The sequence below is a fragment of the Phyllostomus hastatus genome, unplaced genomic scaffold (genome assembly GCF_019186645.2).
Source record: "Phyllostomus hastatus isolate PE091 unplaced genomic scaffold, TTU_PhHast_1.1 phas_scaffold_200, whole genome shotgun sequence".
Taxonomy (NCBI): Eukaryota; Metazoa; Chordata; class Mammalia; order Chiroptera; family Phyllostomidae; genus Phyllostomus; species Phyllostomus hastatus.
Window position 1 is genome coordinate 9,611,771 of NW_025334016.1, and position 23,162 is coordinate 9,634,932.

Below are 23,162 nucleotides of genomic sequence, written 5' to 3' on the forward strand. Positions count from 1 at the left end.
AAAAAAATGAAATTTAAACCAATGAAAATAATTTAAATATACACTTTATCATATCCTTTAGCACAAGACACATAAATAAAGTGAAGACTAGTTCTTAGATCTTAAGCAAAGGAACTTTCCACTCTGGAAGTTTTTCGTTCCCCAAAATATGAAATCTAAGGTATCAATTGAATTTTAAAAAATTCTTTGGTTGAAGCTGCTACATAGTTTAAAAAATATTTCATATTATACCATGATGAAGTAGAATAACAAGAAGCTAGATTTTAAAATAAAAGCTTAATAATGTGATCTTTACAATGTTTCCAAAGTATATTGGTGTTGGTGGCAGTGATATGGTTATTTGTGCATGTATGTGATTGTTCCTTTTTCATAGTCAACCAGTCATGAAAACTGTACAGAGACTGACATCCTGTCTCCCTTTCCTGCTTAAGATTCAAAATAGCAGTAGAGACCATCTCTGTTTCCTACTTTACCTCAGAAATAGAAGTTGCTAGTACTTAATATTGGCCATAGTATTTCTGTATGTGAATTTAAATGACTTGATGTCTGCTCCACCTTCCATTACCTTTTAGAGATTTCTCAGTACTCCAGAGAGAAGGGTTCAGTAGAAATAGCCTTTAGTAAAGTGAAATGAAAAGTTAATGTATATAAGTGTTGCTTAAAAGTACTTTTGGATATCATTTGGATCTTTAAAAAATCATCTTAAGGTAGTAGTACTGATGTGTGGTTAAGTCACCCAGAACTTGACTATAATTAACTTTACCCACTTTATATATGGCAGTTCTTACTGTACAAGCAATTAAGTTTCAATGCAATGAGTGAACATATTTTTAAAACTTTTGACATTGTCTTCCAGTCTTGTAAGGAGCTTATTAAAATACTTGATCCATTTGCATTATTTTTTATTTCAGAAATAATTTGAATTTCCTAATGGGTTCTTGGTGGCCCAACCTTGAAGATCTTTATGAAGCAAATGTTCCAGTGTATAGGTTTATTCAACGACCTGGAGATTTGGTCTGGATAAATGCAGGCACTGTTCATTGGGTTCAGGCTATTGGCTGGTGCAACAACATTGCTTGGAATGTTGGTCCACTTACAGGTATTTTAAAGAATATGCTTAAAAAGTTTAATTTATAAGGGATTATAACTGATAGGTCTTTTTTTTTTTTTCTTGGAATATACCCCGCTAAAAATCGGAAGAGTCTCCTTGAATAAAATTTTAATTTTGTAGTACAAGAAAGTAAATTCAAGTTAAATAGAAATTCAAGACTGTAATTCTCAGCAAATAACAAATTTATGTCTTTATGTATAAGGAAAAAATATATATGTATATTTTTTCAAAAAACAATAGACATTTATTATTCCTTATACAATAGTCCAGAATGGGTATTTGTGGTCTGTGGGTGGCTTTCCTCCATGCGATGATTAGAGTGCTTTGTTTGTCTTATAAAAGAAACCCTTTATGGGAGAAAGCAGAGTAGAATAGTTACTCATTCTTTTTATCTGGCATCAAATGAATAGCCCTGTAAGTCAAATTCCATTTGGATAATGCCTACCTTCAGGCAGTAGATAGTTAAGATTAAGAATGTGGCCTTTGGAGCCAGGAAGCCCTGGATTAGGACCAGAACCTGGCTCTTGCAACTTGGGCAAGCTATATAACCTCTCTGGACCTCACTTTTTTCATCTGTATAAAGATTAAGTGAAATAATGTACTAAAATAGCTCAGCACAATGCCTGGCACATAGTTACAGTAAGCCCTCTTTACATGGTCGCTGTTATTATTACTATAATTATCAGAAAAACCATAAAATTATCTTCGTAATGTTTTGAGATTTTCAGAATTGGTGTTGATGATATCACCCAAGAAGGTGATAATGGTTATCTTCATATATTTTGGTACTTTGGTGCTTTATAACCTTTTTTTTTTTCCTAGCCTGCCAGTATAAGTTGGCAGTGGAACGGTACGAATGGAACAAATTGCAAAGTGTGAAGTCAATAGTACCCATGGTTCATCTTTCCTGGAATATGGCACGAAATATCAAGGTCTCAGATCCAAAGCTTTTTGAAATGATTAAGTAAGTGCTTTCTAAAACTGCTGTAGTCCCTCTCTTTTGGGGGAGTGTTAACTATTCAATACTCTCCCCCTCATCCCAATAGAAATATGTTGACATCAAATGGTCCAGAAGTCTAGAAAAATATAATACAAGAATCCACATGTGAAAAGTATTTTTCCCTTGCAAATAGTCAGTACACTATGGTGTAAATAGGATCAAAGGCATACAAATGACTTTTAAAACAGTAGATTCACAAACCTGTGCTTCCTCACTACCTTCTGAACCACCTGATTCCTAGATGAACTTTAGTTTTATTATTAAAAGGTAGCTCTTAATATTGGGGTAGGAAATGACATCACGAAATACTTGCTGGTACAGAGAAATTAGCATTTAATATAGGGATTTGAATAAAATGTTAATTATTTTAATGTTTTAAATTAAATCATCTGCCTTATAATTGTTCCCCTTTTTAGCTGCTTTAAACATGTAATACAAGTTACTTGAATACCTATGTCTTAGTAAGTTTCTAAATTATTGTAAGTTTCTATCCTAGCTATTTTGTAAATCTGTTTACAAGTAACATTTTCAAATATAGTGCTATATATATGGCAGTGTTTCCCTAAGTTGTGTTTTCTACCATTACTACCCATGCCCCTAAAAGGTAGGGAATTCTGGTCAAAGAAATATGGGAAATGATGGATTCGGTGAAGTTCCATTCTTTTTTTTTTTTTTTTTCTTTTTTTATGAAATGTTTTAAAGACTGAGTATTGGTGTGTTTTGTAAATGGGGAGTAGGGTTATAATGTATTGTATTTCTCCAACCTATTTGTTTAACCATTATCTTTTGAAGACTTGATCTCCTCAGAAACTCATTTTGGAATCCACTGCTTTATACTCACTGATAAAATAAATATGTCTTTGTGAAAATAATACATTAAGTATTTTTTCTGCAGCTATATTAATTTGGTCAGACCATGTTGTTTTTAAAATACTGTCTTTTCAAAGTAATCATGACTTATTAAAATGATTTCGAGCCTAAGTCTAAAATTTTAGTCAAACAAAAGTTGTGTGGCTAAGGTAATATGCCTATGAATTATCTTATCATAGTCCTTTATCAGTTGTACTGTTTTTTCTAGTCCTGGGCAGAAGTGGTAGGAAGTGACAGAAAGTAACAAAAACTAAATCATAGCAAAGTCATGTACAAAGCCTTGAAAAGGTATAATGCTCTATGCATGTAATTGGTAGTAGGGTATTAGAGAGATAGACTGTTATATCTCAGAACAGTATGTGGTTATGAATAGTAAATTCAGGGTTTCTTACATGGAAAATATTGTCTGAAGTCACTGAGGATGTTTAGTTAAGTTGGAGATAGACATAACTAGAGGCTAATTTAGATCACCTGAAGGTAAAGTGATAGCACGGTATAGAAACCATTTATTCAACAGCTATATAGAATGAAAACAACTCATTACATAGATAGAGTAGGATTTTATAATTGTAAAGGATTTTAGAGGTCATTTGAAGGCTATTAAGGTCCTCGTTATTGCAGTAATCCCTTCTATAGCATTCATAACTTGCGGTCATCCAGTAACACCTTGAACCTTTTCATTACTTCACTGTAATTCTTAGAGATTCTTTGAAAATTGGCCTCAAATCTACTTGGCATTTGGTCCCAATTCCGTAAGTATATTTGGCATTCATGTAGAATAAATCCCATTCAATAGGTGTTTGAGAAGAAGCTCTGTGCTAAATACTGTTCTAGGCACTGATGATAGATATACTGGAGTGAAAGTTAAAATTCCTTCCCTCAGAGGACCTAATTTCTAGTGGAACAAGACAGAGATCTCCAGGTAGATAATTAAATTACTGATAAGTAATATGAATAAGATAAAATAGATAATATTTGGTTTGGGGGTGTGGCGAGAGTACTGTGTATTTTAAAGTGGTCAGGGAAGGTGCTTGAGAAGATGAATTTTGTGCTTAGACCTTAATAATGAGATGGAGTCAAATATGCAGAGATCTAGGAGTAGAACATTTCAGGCACAAGGAACAAATGGATGCTGAATTGGGAATAACTTTGGCATGTTTATAGGACAAAAAGGCTAGTGTGCTGATAGCAGAATGAGAGAAAGGGGGTGGCAGTTGGCAATAAGCTCTGAACAGAAACTAGATTGAACATGGACATTTAGGACATAGTAAGTTTATGTATTAGTTCTGGATGTTACAGGTTACCATTAGAGGATTTTAAGCAGACAAGGGATAGGTTCTAATTTAAACTTAAGAAAATGAATCTGTTTGCTTTGTAGACAATAGATTCCAAGGGGGCAAGATTACAGGAGGGAACATTTAGGAGGCAATTTTAACAGGATAGAGTAACCCAAACAGATACTTACCTATGAGGGTGGAGAGAGAGAGATCAAACTACGGACTGTGATGGAGCTGAAGTTCACAGGACTTGCTCATAGATTGGGTGGTGGGGAAAGAGAAAAAGGCGAGTTCATTGTCATAGTCTGTTCTTCTTACCTGGCCTTTATTGATTTTAAACATTGCTTACCTCTGTCATCTTCCATACATCCTTTTAAGTTATCATTGTCCCTCTTAACATTTGAAATGTTGAGTGTTGACACTTGTGTCATCTTTGTTATAAAGTTGTCTGTTACAGAAACTGCATAAACATAATTTGGGTATTTTTTCACCAAAAATCACTGGTGATACTGTTGTTCCTCATACCTTCCTTACATTTTTTTTTAAACTTAAATGCACTTACATATTTATCTTACTCCATTTTTACCCTCCATTACAAAATGTCCAGTCACTTAAGTCTTGATTTTATACTAACAGTTCTGCACCCATCTTGCATCATCATGAGATGTGATTGCCAAAGTCTCTTTGTTATCATACTGATTGAAAATGTTAATCATAAATCTAGACCCCTAGGCTTGCTTTATATACGCTTCCTTTTTAAAATAGTAACTCAGCTATTGCTAAAAATGTACTTTTCATCAGTTAACAATACTCTCTTTTATTTATACTTCCTTTCATTTGTACTTTTCTTAACTTAATTACTTGTCAACTGTATCCAGGGCTGTGGGCTAAGCACTGAGAATGGGGTGTGGGGGTGTGTGTGTGTGTGTGTGTGTGAGAGAGAGAGAGAGAGAGAGAGAGAGAGAGAGAGATGTATATATCTAGTATAGATCCTGTCTTGAAGTAAAAGTTTGTGCATATAAATAAATATACTGAAAGAAATACAACAGCTGATCCCCTGGATTCTTTCTAGGCCCAGAGAGCCAGAGAAATTTGTGTATTTTGGGAGACAGATATGTTGTGTCAAGGGTGAAGATGTGGAGGTAGGGTAAGAAAGTTTTTGTGGGTTTTTAACTAGTATGATCTAATTTAGGCTTCATAAAGATCTACTTTCTAGTAAAATAAATAGAATAAGCTTCTGGATGATGAGAGAGAAGAGTGAGACAAAGATACTTTTGGTTTTCAGGTCTGACCTCTACATGGTTTAATACCTGTTAATAAATCAGCTTGATATTTAGCCAAGCAATAAGCAAAGTGCTCCCCAAACTATCTATCTCATTTATACTTCTTAGCATCCCAAGGTTACCCACTTGGTTAGAAACAGGGTTTAAGCCCATATCTGCCTATTGTAAAACCCACTTGTATGTATCTATGCCATAGGATTTTATTTTGGGGCAAGGGCAAGATTGAAGAGCCCGTAAAATAGTTGAAAAAAGCTGTTTAACAGAGGCTGTAGGAAATACAGAACTCTTAGACAACAATCAAAGTCAGAGCTGACTGGCCAGGGGGTCTTCCATCTAGTGGTTTGTGATTGCCTTGAGAGGAAGAAGAGGATTCTGGGAACACAACTTGGGAAATTCATCTATTGAGTATTTAAGAAAAGCAAATAGTTGAATTAGATAAAAGTCAGAAGAGAGCATGGAGAATATACTGTCACAAAAACAGAGACGGAGGTCTTTTTTTCAAAAGCTCAGTTTTACTGTAAAACTGTAGCCACATCATTTCTTTGGTCCTCAAATCTAGTATCCTGCTGCCCTGGCTGGTGTGGCTCAGTCAATTGAACGCTGGCCTGTGAACCCAAGGGTCATCAGTTCGATTCCCAGTGTAGGGCACATGCCTGGATTGTGGACCAGGTCCCCAGTAGGGGATTTCTCTCCCTCTCTTTCTCCCTCCCTTCCCCTCTGTCTAAAAGTAAATAAATAAAATCTTTAAAAAAAAAATCTAGTATCCTGCCAACAAAGATATTGATTTGTTCTGGCTTCTGTGAGCAGTACCAATTGTCTCTCTCTTTTGTAATCCTCACCCAAGGACATGCTTACTGATTTTAGAGAGGGAGAGAAACATACTAGATCAGTTGCCTCTTGTACATGCCCCGGACCAGGAACCGAACCCGAAACCTAGTCATGTGCCATAACATGGAATCAAACCCATGACCTTCTGGGTTATGGGACGATGCTTCAGCCAACTGATCTAGACTACCAATTCGTAAGAAATGGTATTCTCTCTTATCATTCCTTCCCTCTGCTTTGAGTCATTTTCTTAATCCCCTGTTCACTCGACCATCCCTAGAAATGTGGCTTTCGGCCTTTAATATGTCCCTGTCACTTCTTGCTGAGGTCACCAGTGACCAACTATTTTAAGCATATTAAAGCAGAAATATAAACTTTCTTCAAAGTCCCCATTTATACCTCAAATCTGACCCCCCACTTACCTTGTCAGACATTTCTCCCAATGCTGCCTTGAGACATGTGCTTGAATTTTCTATTTATTTTTATCCCTCTCTTTCCTATTTCAAACCATCTTTAATATAGACTGCAACTTCTATACCTCTCTTTTTTCTCCTTTCAATTATTTTTTAGTAAAGCATAAATTCAGTATACATTGAGCATATGAGTTGCATAGGCTATTTAAAAATATATTTAAAAATATATATCAGTGAGATATAAGAAGTGGAATGGAGAAAATATACAAATACAGTTCTCTTCCTTAACTTCCTCCCTGTAAGTTATTGTTTTTAACCGTGAACCTACAATGTATGATGTTTAGGTTTTCACATTAAGTGATAAGTCTGCCCAATCAGAAAGAATATAAGCAAAATTTGCCTTGCGCCTTCTCATACTCAGCTGACTCAGTGAGCTCTACCCAATTCTTTTTATTCTTTCATATTTGTTTGATACCGTGAATTGAGCTGATGTTCAGGTATTGTGCTATATGATAAAAATGTTTGATCACCTCTCTAGCACTTAAATGGGAAATAGTTAAACATTAAAATGCATGATCTTTACTATAATGATGGAAAAATTTCTTTAAAAAAATGTACAGAGCCCTGACTGATGTGGCTTAGTGGGCTGGGCATTGTCCCACCAACAGAAGGGCCACTGGTTCAATTCCCAGTTAGGGCCCATGCCTGGGTTGCGGGTTTGGTCCTAGGTTGAGGGGCGTGTTTCTCTCTGTCTCTCTGTATCTTTCTCCCTTCCTTCCCCTCTCTCTAAAAATAAATAAATAAAATCTTTTTTTTTTTTTTTTAATGAAACACAGAGGGAGGCATTTCTGAAAGAGGGGGACATTCAGGAAAGGTTTCACAAAAGTACTGCAGTTCCATAATTCCTTATCCTAAACTCTTTAGGCTAAATGTGTTTTTTGATAGTTAGAAATTTTAGGATTTAGTAAGCTAATAAAGTACATTTACAATATATTTTACCTCCCCAACAGGGTCTGTGGCAGTATCCTAGAATCAGACACATTAATATTTCTGCAGTAAAACATATAGTCACTCTGATGAGCTAGGTGAAAACTATAAAAAGCCTCAGATCAAGTTTCAACATCAAATGAGTTTATGAAAAATTTGTAGGTTTGTAGTAGATTATGAACCCGTATTTATACTAAGTGATTTAATAATGGGAAATGATATTATCTCCTATTGTCACCTACTATCCCTCCTTATTTTGAGAATGAATTACTTGTGGTTAAACCAGTCAAATCATTCTTTCTTTTTTTTTTTCTTTGAATTTTCAAAGAAAATGGGTCAAATTGGGTCTTTTAGAGCCCTGCAATGTCATAGCATCCTTTAAGTCATTGAGTAAATCTCCTTCAATTTTTATATCCTAACTATTTTACTAAAATACAGTAATCTTTATATTCCACTTTCTTCCAGATACCTCCTACATTACTGTGATTCAAAAGAATATTCATTATTTTGATTACTTCTTTCATTTCATAATGCAGTGAACTTGACTTAAAAAGTTCACAGCCTAGCTCCTTAGGAAATTTTTAGTGGAAGCTCAAGGCATAATTTCTTTTTTGATTTCTTTCCTTTAACTGTTTAACTGAAAAATATTTTTTTACACATGCCCCATATATTGCAAGCAAACTTAATTTCTCTTTCTTTAGAGAAAACTTTTAAATGTCCCTCAGGTTTAAAGCCTACCTGTTGTTGAGTTTTCTGGATCATTGGCTGTTTTTAAAGTAGAGCAGTCTGAGACTTCCGGTAAGATGGAGGAATAGGTGGACGCACCGTGCCTCCTCGCACAACCAAGATTAGAACAACAATAATTTACAGATAGAATATCACTCAGAACTGACAGGATTTATCTGAATGGAAGTCGGACAGCCAAGAAGTTGAAGTAGACCCATACATCCAGACTGGTAGGAGACGACGAGCCGGGCGGGCTCGGGGCTGGTGCGGGTCGCCAGGTGCGGAGGTTGGAGAAAATTTGGCGCGAAATCGGCGCGACAGCCATCCGGGGCGCAAGAGCGCAGCGGTGATCCCTGAGTTCGCAAGCTGCGGCTGGCGGACCCTGTGGGGCAGCGATTGTGGACCAGGGCAGAGCTCGCAGCCCAGGATCCCAAGGAAGGGCCTGAGCCCAGGAGAACGGAACTACCGCCATTGTCCCCGCCCGCTCCTGCCCCTCCCACACATATAATGTCACAATCTAGCGACCAGGGTGCCCAGCCCCGGGTGAACACCTAAGGCTCTGCCCCCCACCGTAACAAGAGCGACCAGAGACAGGGAAAGACATAAGACATGTTTCCAACAGAACAGATCAGTCTCCCAGGACTCATCCTTTTGAGCGACCAAGAAATAGCCAGTCTATCAGATGCACAGTTCAAAACACTGGTGATCAGAAAGCTCACGGAATTGGTTGATTTTGGGCGCAATTTAGATGAAAGGATGCAGGTTACCATAAAAGAGATGCAGGAAGATACGTGGAGGAGAGCCAATAGTGAAAGGAAGGAATCTGAGTCTCAAAACAATACAGTGGACCAGAAGGAAGATAGAATCAACCAAGCAGGAAAGCATGATGAAATAAGAATTCAAAAAATCGAGGAAAAGCTTAAGAGCATCCAGGACACCTTTAAACGTTCCAACATCCGAATTATAGGGGTACCAGAACAGGAAGGAGAAAAGCAACAGATGGAGCACATATTTGAACAAATAATAAAGGAGAACTTCCCCAATCTGGTGAAGGGAACAGTCTTCCAAGAAATCCAAGAAGCTCAGAGAGCCCCAAAGAAGTTGGACCCAAGAAGAAACACACCAAGGCACATCATAATTACATTAGCCAAGGTAAAAATGAAGGAGAGAATCCTAGAAGCAGCAAGAGATAAGGGGGACAGTAACCTACAAAGGAGTTCCCATCAGACTGTCAGCTGATTTCTCCAAAGAGACCTTACAGGCAAGAAGGGGCTGGAAAGAAATATTCCAAGTCATGAAAGACAAGGACCTACAACCCAGATTGTTCTATCCAGCAAAGCTCTCATTTAGCATGGAAGGGCAGATAAAGTGCTTTTCAGATAAGGTCAAGTTAAAGGAGTTCATCATCACCAAGCCCTTATTTTATGAAATGCTAAAGGGACTTATCTAAGAAAAGATAAAGAAAAGACATGTATAGTAAAATGACAGCAAACTCACAATTATGAACAACCACACCTAAAGCAAAACCAAAAGAAACTAAGTAAACAACTAGAACAGGAACAGAACCACAGAAATGGAGGGCTAGCAGCAGGGGGCTGGGAGGAGGAGAGAGGGGGAAAAGGTATAGAGAATAAGTAGCATAGAATGTAGGTTGAAAATAGATAGGGGGAGGGCAAGAATAGTATGGGAATTGTAGAAGCTAAAGAACTCATAAGAATGACACATGGACGTGAACTAAAGGGGGGAACGTGGGTGGGAGGGGGTACAGGGTGGAGGGGAGAGAAGGGGGGAAAAGGGACAACTGTAATAGCATAATCAATAAAATACATTTTAAAAAAGAATCAATAGAGATTTCAAGCGGAAAAAACAATAAAGTAGAGCAGTCTTGCACAAAGAAATGAATTAAGGAATAGTTGTAAATATAAGGCTGCTGATCTCTTTCTTTAACTCATTGAACTATGATAGTTTTTCTATGTTGGTGTAACTTATTCTCCTTTAAAATATATATAATTTGCATATTATGCATTGCTACATGCCCACAAAAGTTGTTCACCCTTTTTCTCCTAACTTTTTATTTTGAAAATTTTTTTAAACTATAAAAATGGTTGAAAGACTAGTATAGTTAATACCTATGTAACCTCATCAGGAGTCATCAGATAAGTCTGCCACAAACACCCTCCCCTCTGGCAGGCATCAGTTCATTCTCTGTGTCTTTGAGTCTGTTTCTGTTTTGTTTTGTATTGTTCTTTAGATTCCACATATAAGTGAAATCAGAAACTTATTTTCTTATATCATTTTGTCATTCTTTTGACCATTTTATAAAACATTCTTTTTATTTTAGTTTTTAAAAGTATCACCTTATATTCACAATAGTGACACTTCATGTGCTTTTTTTGTGCCTTTTGTATATGTGTAATCACTATATATTCATTATTTGCCTTTCCTTTTTAATTTTTTTTTAAGTGTTAGAATCTGTGCTATTTAACATCCCAGTGAAATATTATAGGCAGGGCAGTATTGCATAGTTGTTTGTAGTCCAGCTTATGTTCATGTCTTAGATTCTCTATTTTTACTGGCTGGGGGACCAAGGGCAAATGACTAAACCTATTCCTCTTTGTTTACCTTTCTGAAAAATGAGGATGATAATTTTATCTTTCTAATATAACTTTTATGAATATTATGTAGGTCTCAGAATAAACTTATTATTAATATTAATTATGGAAACCTCAGTCACCCTTTTTTTTTTTTTTTTTTTAAGAAAGTTAATATTCACGGATCTAGTGCGGTGTTTCCCAACTGGGCAGTTTTGCTTCCCCTTGCCCTTGTCCCCAGGGGCCATATGGCAGTATCATGATTAGAATGGCAGGAGTGCTACTAATACTTTGTGCGTAGAAGCTAGGGATACTGCTAAAAGTCCTATAGTGTACAGGACAGTCCCCCCAACCCCAGCACACACACACAACAAAGAATTATCCAGTGCAAAATAACAGTAGTGCTAAGATTAAGAAATTCTGACTTAATGAAATCTAAACTAAACTCCTTTTAAATAATTCGTTTTATGTTCTTTTTGGTGTAAATATTGCACTTCAGTTGGCGCTCATTGTACAATTTTTTTCGAATTAAAAATATAACTTCAATTTAGTAATTATATAATTACTTTAACACAGTTTTTATGGATTTTGTTTGTGAAGTTCAGATGTAGATCACTGCCAGGCACTAATCTAATCATTTATATGGCATGTAGTCCTCATAATAGCACTGTAAGTTAGGTGCCCCCTTTTTATAGTTGAGTAAACTAAGGCACAGTAAGTATGTGTGGAGCTAGGATTTGAACCCATGCAATCTAGTTCTATAATCTGTGCTCTTACCTACCCTGAAGCTTTCTCTCTGTTTTTTTAAGGCTCTAATTATAAAAACATGGTGCCCTGGCTGTTGTGGCTCAGTGGATTTGAGTTCCGGCCTGCGAACCAAGTGTCGCTGGTTGGATTCCCGGTAGGGGCCCATGCCTGGGTTGCAGGCCAGGTCCCCCATGGCGGGGGGGTGGCACATGATTGGCCACCATACATTGATGTCTCCCTGTGTCTTTCTCCTTCCCTTCTCCTCTCTCTAAAAGTAAATAAATAAACTCTTTAAAAAAATAATAACATGGTGATTTGTGAAGTTATACTAGTGTATTGGAAATTTTACAAATTTTTGACATGTTTTCCAACTTCACCACTATATGAAACAAGAGGTTTGCACTGCTTTTTACTTGCCTGGGCATAATAATCACCTCAGACTCTAATTAAAATAGATTTCTAGGCTCTTTTTCTAACAAGATAATTTAAAGCTCAATAAAAAGAACCCTGGAATCTCTTTCATGGTGGCATAGATGAATCCTGTGATCAGGCAACTTAGGGACTCTCTGAGATTAGAGAAAGAAAGATTAGATTTCTTTCAGAACTAACAATATTTCTGTTTTCCCTTTTCTTTCACACATATTATAGATTATTGTCCTACCTACATAATACACATTTTATCACAAGCACAGAAGAGTTGAATAGGAATTAAAGCAAACTGTTAAGTATTAATTCCATTTTCCCATTAATTCCCATTTTTAAATGGATAAAGGAGGTATTCTACAATTCTAGTCAAAGCCATTTGGCCTAATAATTGAACAAGAGGGTATAGTTATGAAGACCAATCCATAGTTAGCATAGATCCTAGCACTGTTGCCCAAGGGGACCTTCTAATACACTGTTGGGTTACATATACTATGTTTTGTGATAACATAGAGCAGACAAAATCTAAAAGTTGTAAAACTACTTTCTCGTGGTTAACATATTTTTCTTTAATGATTGTTTTTTCTACCTGAGAGTTTAAAGCTAAGATACTCATTTTATCATTGACTGAGACCTTGATTTTCCGCCATGTGGTTGGTTTAAATGAAACTGGTAGATGTCTTACATTTAAACCTCACTGTTGTCGAAGGGGGAGTGCAACCCTGGAGTGACAGGTGGCACGTATGTTAATGAGGGCTCAGGTGTTGGCTGGCTTTCCCTGCATGGCTCTTCCAGTAAGAGGGATTGTACCAGGCAAAGCGCCTCTAGGTATACTTGAATTTATACACCATCTACTTCTTAGTGGCTGAGATTGTTACCATAGTGATTTTAAAAGTGCCATATCAAGTTAACCCATGCCTCATCTGCCTCTACACTGGTATTTGGGATCTTAATTTGTAGTCAGGTTGCCTCCAGAATGTCAGAGTAATTCCCTGTGTTGTCTTAACTTCGATATAATATTGTATCACTTATGGCTTCATTTGTTTCTTTTCCTGACCCATAAACCTCATCCCAAGATTAAAATCTTGTGAGAGCAGTCATGTGTTCCCTAAGTAATCTTTGCTCTTGGCATTTCTTCTGCCTGGAAAGTGCCTCCCTCCTACCTTCCCTTCCTGCTTACATCTAAATGGACAACTTCCTTTATCTAGTACTGTGATTTCCCCCTCCCCTCACTTGAAGATGAGTTCTCCCTCCTTACCATCCTTGGCATACTATGTCTATTTATCTTTTGCCTAATTTATGAATATATTGTGTATGATCATTTGTCCTCATATGATCCTCTTCAGTTTTCTTATTCTGATATTTTAAGTATATTTTCATTTCTATTTGCAGATTGGTTTTTGAGTGGACTGAGAGTCTACTCTGTAACCTCAAATACACCAAGCCCTCACAGTCAGCATTTTCTTGGTTTTCTTCCAAGCCAGAATTGTCTTTAATATTCTGTCATTCTATGGTAGTCTTTCATCCAAATAGCTAAAAACAGAGGTTAGATCCTGAAACCACATTGATTCTTAAAAGTCTAAGAATTCCCTGCTTCTCTAATCTGAAATTATTTCTGTACCTATTTCTAAAATGCATTTATTAAAAACAGCATATCTTCTACATGTTTACATTTTTTGCTAGTGATTTAATATTTTATAACAAATTGAATTCTTAATTGCTGTAAGGTAAAAATGTAAGAGGAAATGACAACCTTGATTTTCTTTTTTTTTAGCTCTTTAGTACACTCAAATATCTTTATATAAAATCAAAGTCTAGAGTTAATCAAAGAAGAAGAGATTACTGTTAAGCCTTGAATATTACATCTTATCTTCCGTAGGATCCTTCTAAATATCTGTATTTTCTAATATTTCCCTACCCTTCAGTGGAATCATTCTTTCTTTAGGACCTGCTCATTGCTGTGGACTTCAGAAGAGCGCCCTTCCCTCCCTCTCTCTTTCTCTCTCTTGTCTCCTCCTGTTCCAATGGCTACATTTTGAAAATGGGAAGGAACAAACAATTTCAATGTTAAGGGCAAGGAGGAAACTATAATTTGGTTATTCATTGTCAGATCAGATTAATAGAGCTGTCTGTTTTCTAGGGTTCTAATACCTCACAGAATAAAAATTCTGGAGCTGTGATTTTAGACATAGAATATTCATGGCCTAGTATTACTAGCAACCCTATTTCTAACCCTTTACTCTTTGCAGGGAAGTAGCATATTGCCTTTTTCTAGATGAAACTAGCATACTAACCATATAAATTATAAATTGCTGTTTAACTGCTGATGTAATCAGTAGTAGCATTGCAGTTAAAAGTTAATTTGCTGAGTAAAGAGTGGGGTAATCATACTCCACAGAACCAAGGCTTTGTGTTTGGGGGGAAAGAACTGCACTGAGTTTATCTCATCTTCAAAAGAAAAGAGAAGGAGAGGGTAAGAAGATGTGTGAGAGTCATTGTGATAGTCTTGTAAGACAAATTTCATTTCTGAGCACTAGTCTCCATATTTGCAAGATCAAGATAATAATGCCTCCTGCACAGGGTTGTTAAGAGGCCTAAGTGGCATGATATGTGTTAAGTACTTAATACCATGCCTCCTGTCTGGTCCTTATTCTTTAGTCTGTATTTTTATTTTATTTTATTATTTTTGTTTGTTCCCGCATGAGAGCATAGTGGAATCTGGAATTCTTCCAAGGGTATCTTACAGGGTTCTAGGTATTATTTTCCTGTGAAAGAGACCTTATTTTGAAGCCCTAATTGGCTAACTTTTTCAGTAAGATCAGTGCCTTCAGAGATTAATTGTATGGGACACAGGGAAAGGAGGAAAAGAGAAAGAGTGGTGTACTGTTCAAAAGCTAGCAGCATGGTCTAAATTATATTCTCTCTCTTTTTGCCATGATCTAAGTTTTTACTTGCTACCTTCCTGACACACTTTCACAAACACACACACATGAGAGCTGTCCTAGCTTGGATTTGCAACCATAGTCTAAAGTTCTTTCCTAAATAAGTTAAAAGCACAACAATTGTTGAACAAAATGAGACATTCTTTTAATATGATACTTACTAGATTTGCCTTACAACTGTGAAGGTGATATTGTTTTATGTTTGTTAAATAAATTAACAAGTTTTACATATATTTTTAGTCATCTTTTATCCTGGCTTAATAAAGTGATGATAACTTTAACTTAGTCTCATAAAATAACAAGGAAATATAAATTAAGAGAAATTAAATATGCTATTAATTATCATACTCTAAATTTTATTTTTTTTCAGTAATCAAATGTTTACTGAGCACCTACTGTATGCCAGGCACTGTCATAAGTAGAGTAAACAGCATGAATAAAACAAATAAGACCTTTGTTTTCAAACAGTACTCAGTTACTAAACCCATTTCCTTTTCTTTGGAGTATTTCATTGTCTCCAGATTTTAGAGGCAAAAGTGCCTCAGAGATCAGTTAGTCCAGCCTCTTTGTTGAAGTGGAGAACCTGAGCCACTAACATTCAGAGGAAAGTAAGAGAATTTAGCAGACAATTCCAAGTAATGAGAGCAAACCTGTAGGAAAATCAGCACAAATTGTGAGAGTTCACTATATCGTTAGCATCATAAGTATGTGTTTAGAAAAGGTACACATTATAAGAAAAGTTCAATTGTGTTAATATATAAAAGATTCCACTATATTATTTTCAAGTTAAAATAGAGGATTTAAATGTCTTTTTTCTTCATTAGTGCAAGAGTGAAACCAATTTGGTTTTCTGTGTGTAGACTCAAAAAAATTTCCAAAGCAACTATACAAATGATGCAGTTTATGATTATCTGGGTAGTGTTGATAGAAATAATGTGGCTTCCTGCCTTGCTAGAATCGCAGCAGTTCAGATCTGGAATTCAGACCCCTTATTTCAAGGATGAGAATATTGACTCCCAAAGAGGTTAACTGACTTGCCCAAATAAGAGCCAAAATTAACAGCTTATATTTAAGCAAGGAATCAGGTTTTATATATTAAGATCATTATTTTTTATGTTCAGATGCAAATTATTCTCAGCTTTAAATCATCAAACCTGAACATCAACCTTTTTTTTTTTAATCTGAGACTGAGAAATTGACAAAAATAAAGTCGCAGGTATTGAAACAGAGTCTCTTGGCATTATTTCTAATAGTATATCTTTTGTGCTAAAGAATATTCAATATTCAGTTGCTGGTCACAAATAATTTTTTCCCCACAATAGGTATTGTCTTCTAAGAACTCTAAAGCAATGTCAGACATTGAGGGAAGCTCTCATTGCTGCCGGAAAAGAGATTATATGGCATGGGCGGACAAAAGAAGAACCTGCGCATTATTGTAGCATTTGTGAGGTAAATGACTATTCTCATCCACCCCTGTTTTATAAAGCCCCTCACCGCTCCAGTTTCTCTTTAGTTATTTTTAAAAATGTATTTAAATTTCATGTACTACATTTTACTGAAGTTGACATGTTTAATCTTATTTTCTTGTTACTCAGCTATTAAAATTTAATCTGGTGATATATTATTTTACTAAATATGAGTTGACCCTAAAGTAGCTACTACAGAGTCATTCATCTGTTAGATATTTATTTAACAGATGATAATCATTGAGAACTTTAGTCTTGAGATTTTAAACTGAGAACAGTCCAGAAGCAGACAGATGCCAATAAACTGGATGTACAGGATCTGGCAGAAGTACCGCCTGCTTAAGTGTAGTTGGTAGGGTAATAATATATGTGTAATAATTTATAGTTTTAATTTGAACATTTCACCTAAAATGTCATATGGTATGCTTGAATGTGATAGTGTTATGTTACAGAATTACATGCTTATGATTTTGTAATAAAATAGGCATTTGTGCTGGACCCCGTAGTTCATTATTATAGCTCCAGGCAGATCGAGGTTCAGTCCTGTCAGATGTAATTCACAATACATTGGTCAGTCTTCTTCTGAAGCCAGTGCTTGCAGAGATGCAGAAATAATGAAGATATGGTACCTGAAGGAGCTTCCTTTCTACTCCAAGAACACAAATAAACAACTAATTATAATGTACATGAGACTTGTAAATGCAAAATTGGTCTTACTGTTATGATAACATTGAGGGTAAAAAAATGGCCAAATTTTTGTATCTATTATTGGCATAAGAGTTCACAAAAGTATTAACAATTGAGTCCATATTTAAGGCTGACTATGATTTCAGAGGGCTAAAAAATAATGAGAATTTGAGGTAGAATGAATGTTATTATGGGAAATGGAATGGCTTATTTATAAACGGATAAGTAGTCCAATGTGACTGGAAATCAGACTATACTAATTATTCTTGTAAGTCTAGGTAGTAGGAAGCTTTTACAGAGGATCTTGAATGACTGAAAGGAATTTGCTATTTATTCTGAGGTCATTGAAGCCATCAAAAGATTTTGAGAGGAAACCAACTTGGATATGTGTTTCAGAGAGAGAAGTGATTTGAAAAGATGGAGGTAGGAAGCTATTGCAGAGGTCTAAGTAAGAGTTGTTATCTTAAGGCCTAGACCAGAATTCAAAATTATTTCATAGATAAAATCCATGAGACAGCTTCTTAAGCGGCAGAAGTGAGGGGCAGGTTGAAGGAAGCTCACAAATTTTCTAGTTCAAATCACGAGTCATGTTGTTGCCCATTGGTGGTAATGGAAGACATGGTGAACTCTGGGGTTTTGATTGACATAACTTTTCAAAGAAGACATGAAGTCATGAGAGTTTTCTGTCATTGAATAAATTCAAGGATATGCCAGAGATATTAATGAACCATTCCAAATCTTGAAGTTCTCTAATTCTGTCGTTGGCTTTCATTTTAAATAATTCATCTGCTATTTAACGTTGTATCACCTGGCCAAAGTAAGTCATTAGGAGCTTAGACAGATTCTAATTAGGTGTGTTATACCTCAGGAAGATAAATGTATAAGCTTTCCAGTATTTCACAATGACTTCTATCCTGCAGTGTTATTCCTTATTCTGCCTGAACTGTAGCAACTCACCATTCTTTCTGTATAAGATATAGGTATTATTTCTAAAATCATACTATATTTATGAGTTCACTTTTTGTTTGTGCTCATACTCCTTTAACATGAGGCCTATAGCTATATACTTACTGTCATTTACCTGTCAGTTTCCTCATCTGTAAAATCAGATTATATTCATTCAGCAAGTATTTTGAGATTTGGCTAAACACTAAGCTTTGTGATATGCCCTGGAGGTGCAAAGGTGAGTAAACATAGTCTTATCTTTGAGGAGCTCAGTCTGTAGGGGAAGGCAAATATCTATACACAGTGCTCTGTTAGGAGAAGTAGAAGGAAAGTGATGACTACTCTTATGTGATTGTATACAAATGTTTTGGATTTAAAACCAAATAGACTGGTCTTTATCCACCTTTTAAATTAGGCTTTTGATGGTGGTTGCGATGAGTATGTCATTCCTTTAGGTCACACCGCCCATGTATTACCACTCATATCTTTGGGTTCAAAATAAACCTGGTCCATTAAAGAATCTTAAACACAGCTAAGTTTTTTTTGGTGCCCATCTTAACTAGAAATAACTGTCCACAATTCCATGTAAAGTAGAATTCTATAATTATATTAAAGCAATATAATAAATACCACTGTCACTGTTGAATGGTTTCTCTCTTGTATAAAATAGGTGGAGGTTTTTGATTTGCTTTTTGTTACGAATGAGAGCATTTCTCGAAAGACCTACATAGTGCATTGCCAAGATTGTGCACGAAAAACTAGCAGAAACCTGGAAAATTTTGTGGTGCTAGAACAGTACAAGATGGAGGACCTGATGCAAGTCTATGATCAATTTACATTAGTAAGTGAAATCAACATGTGAGTACATAGTTAGCTGGATAGGGAAGCAGTATTGTTTGTTCTGCTACTTGATAAGCAGGAGGTAATGAAATATTTCAGTTTTCTTTTGGTTTGTTGGATATTGCACGAGGAAATACTCGTATCATTCCCCTCCACTTGCAAGTATTTATTCCTATGAAGATAGTATATTTCATTTTCACTTTTCTTCCTGGGTGAGATGAGCCTAAAGAATGTCACAGTAATTATATTTTTAAAGCTTTATTTGTTTTTTGAACACATCATATTCTTTATGCCATCTAATGGCAGTTGATAAAATATCTGTACACACAGGTTATTAGTGTCAACAAAATGAATCAGTAAATGTGCTTTTAAACAAACTTCTGCTTTTAGAGCTCATTGTCTTTTTTTAAAAAATTTTGTCTTTTCCAGAAGTATTAACCTCATGGGAATATTTGATGGAGCTTAACTTCTTGCTATGTTACAAAACCTTATGAATTCAAGTATACTTATAAATTATACAGTTTTTAAATTTTAAACAGATTTTGGGAGTGAAGCATATTACTGTAGCATATCACTAGTTTTATCAATAGAAACAGACATAATTTATGAATTGTTGATTTCCTCCAATAAATTTATCTTACATATAAGATTAAGAACTGAATTTTTGAAATTTAGCTCCTGATATTTTCATTTGAATGGTCTTCAAGATTGCTTGAAGAAAATTATCTGTAGTATGTTAAACAGAATGTATTATCTAGTTGAGATAGGTTAAGCCAGTCACTAATAAAATTATAATTGATTTGTTAAATTATTTCCCACAAGCCTTTATTTTAAGCAATATAAAAAAATGGTCTACAATAAAAAAATGTAACTGACTTTTAATGTTCTTGAGCGTATGACTGGCGAAGAAGTTCCCAAAAAATACAGGTGCACTGGGTTAGGGTAATGATCGCAAACTCGTAGGGAGTCAGTAAGGGAGGTTGTACTTCGACATCATGTTGCAGGCTGTTGAAACTTTCTTGAAAATTGTTTTATCCCTACCTTCATAGGTAGACTGTTTTCAGCATTGAATTAGGGAACACTATTAACAATTTGTATACCAAAGTAACATACGTTACTTTTTTTTTAGGCTCCTCCATTACCATCTTCCTCATCTTGATATTGTTCCATGGACATTAAATGCGACCTTTTCTGCTATTCAGGAAGTAATCCAGTTCTGCACCACTGGTTTTTGTAGCTGTCTCGTAAGGCTGCTGGCTGAAAACTGTGTCTATGCAACCTTCCAAGTGCGGAGTGTCAACCAGCTGGACAGAGAGCACTGCTCCTACTCCAGGACTTTCACAAAGCTGATCAGCTGTACTTCAGAAAAAAAAAAAAATTATTCCCATGTTTTGTATATATCTGACAAAACTGGCAACATCATACAGACTACTGACTTGAAGACAACCTCTTTTATATTTCTCTATTTCTGGGCTGATGGATCAGTTTTCATCTTTTCCCCCTTCAGAATTTTCCTTGGAAAAAAATACTAGTGTAGCCCATCATTTCTTTGTAAGGTAGTTAGCAATTTTAAGGCTTTCTTTGGTCACCTTTTTTTTTTTAATGTGAAAATTAGGTAAGGAACTTTTTTACTGCTTTTATGTTTCTCTGCCTTGTTTTGAAACCATGACGGTTATTACACTTTCGGTTCCTAAATAAAATGTTTAAAAAATTAACAGCCAAGTCACAAAGATAATGGATTGCACATAGACTAAGGAATAAACTTCAGATTTGTGATTTTTGTTTCTAATCTTGATGTAAATTTACACTATTTATAAATACATATTTATTGCTTGAAAATATTTGTGAATGGAATGCTGTTATTTTTTCCAGATTTACCTGCCATTGAAATTTTAAGGAGTTCTGTAATTTCAAACACTACTCCTATTACATTTTCTATGTGTAAATAAAACTGCTTAGCATTGTACAGAAACTTTTATTAAAATTGTTTAATGTTTAAAGAGTTTTCTATTGTTTGAGTTTTAAAAAGACTATGTACAGTGCCCAGTTTTTGTTCATTTTTCAAATCTGATTATATATATTTTATATATACTTATGTATGTATATATAATATATATAGAAATCTGGATATATATGTATAAAGATTTAGAACTTAAAATTTTTTCATTTTAAGTTTCACATCTATGGTAGATTTTTGAGGTGTCTACTGTAAAGTATTGCTTACAAAAGTATGATTATTTTTAAAGAAATATATATGGTATGTATCTTCAACACCTAAAATGTCAGACTGGTTTATTGTTAAGTTGCAATTACTGCAGTGACAGACCAATAAACAATTGCTGCCAAAATGTAGTATAATAGTAGAAACCCAGTAGTGACTGAACTTAAGGGAATGTTATATGGGCTTGACAAATCCTGTACATCATCACTTAGTAGCATTCTATATGGGAAAAAAATCAGATGAAGGACTCTATTTTAGAATGCAAATACATTAAGACACTTATTTTTTAATGTTAGGCAATTTTGAAATTTCATGCTTTCCTCCTTGCATGACATGATGGGTGGGGGTTAATCTGCAAATTCCATATCACTAATGAAATATAGCAAGCTATATTAGCATTAACAGGTCACTTCTAATTAACAATAGTATTTTATTTTATTTTATTTTATTTTATTTTATTTTATTTTATTTTATTTTATTTTATGTAATAGTAATAGTACCTTGTATTTGGCACATACTCTCATTTTATTACTCTGTTCTTGATAACTTTCTAATATATTCCCAGGAAGCTTTCGTGAAGAAGCACAGAGAATGCTATAAATGAAATTATATGTATGACTAAAGAGAATTTATACTTCTTTCTGCTAAAATGCCATGTTGATTGCATTGATCAAGTACTTTTTTACTGTACTTAATTAGCAAGAGTGCTTGCCTAAGTGCTGCTCAGTATGTTTAACCATTAGTATTTTTAAATGAACTCAAGACATTTTTTGCAAATAAAAGTTGTAAGCCAGCTATCCAGAAACAATGATTATAAGAATGCAAAAGCTATACTTAAATGTTTCTTAGTCAGCTCTAGTTTATCTTACACAGTGTCTTACTTTCAAAGGTTTTATCAAGATAGTTTATTGCCAAGATTAATGTAAGTTGTGTAACATTTAGGAGTAATTAGGTGGTATTTCACTAATACCTATTTGGAAGTTGTACATCAAGAATAATACTTCCTCAGCTTAGTCTTTGAATGGATAGGAGATAGAAATCAAACACCTGAAAATTACTCCGAATTGTAACTAGATGAAAAAAGTTATGTGTGAAACTGCTTTTCATTAATATTCTTTATAATCATCAGTATAGCAGTTCAACTTGCTTAACCTATTTAGGTTAATAAAAATTTGGCTTTTGGATTTTGAAATAAAATCTAAAATCCGAATTACTTTTCCAAAGTAGTAAGTTAACAGGACCTTCAGTATACTAGTAATTGATCAACTGAAACTTCAGGTCACATCATAATATGAATTTACTTTAAATGAAGTATCTGGTCCTTAGAACCTGCATATTAAATTTTTAAATTATTGTGTGTACTTTCAATATATTTATTTAGCATCTCCTAAGCAATTCTGAATAAGATGTGATTCCTGCCTTCTACCTTCCATACACACATATAATATGGGAGATTCATATAATCAGGCAAAACCTAGAAGGGGTAATAAGGGTGAATAGTATTGGGACTTGCATTTCAGCAGAGTTTAATTTACCTCAATGATCACACCTTCCAGAGCAAGAGGATTTGAGAACTTTGACTAAGGGGTTTGACGAATGTTAAAAGACAACTGGACAGGGAGGAAGGCCCTGATAATTGGAAAGCTTCCTGCCATGAGAGATGTTTATACCTGACCCTGTGGTTAACATGGAACCATCCATGGAATTTATGCAAAAATACAATATTAAATTTGTGTTTTCCTTCCTGCTTTTAACACATTTGATCTATCTTGTACATTGCTTCCAGAGGGATACTTCCTTTTTTAATT

At 35.1% G+C, this 23,162-nt stretch overlaps 1 protein-coding gene across 5 annotated transcripts in view; it reads left to right on the top strand.

The window, feature by feature from the left end:
- Positions 1 to 21,133, top strand: part of KDM6A (lysine demethylase 6A) — a 176,007-nt gene extending 154,874 nt beyond the window's left edge. For all 5 annotated transcript variants that reach the window (XM_045860700.1, XM_045860701.1, XM_045860698.1 and 2 more), the window contains 5 exons: positions 912 to 1,099; positions 1,934 to 2,075; positions 16,518 to 16,644; positions 18,964 to 19,134; positions 20,263 to 21,133. In XM_045860700.1, the coding sequence (XP_045716656.1) occupies positions 912 to 1,099; positions 1,934 to 2,075; positions 16,518 to 16,644; positions 18,964 to 19,134; positions 20,263 to 20,292 (658 nt within the window). In that variant the 3' untranslated portion in view covers positions 20,293 to 21,133. The remainder of the gene's footprint in view (positions 1 to 911; positions 1,100 to 1,933; positions 2,076 to 16,517; positions 16,645 to 18,963; positions 19,135 to 20,262) is intronic.
- Positions 21,134 to 23,162: the final 2,029 nt, after the last annotated feature.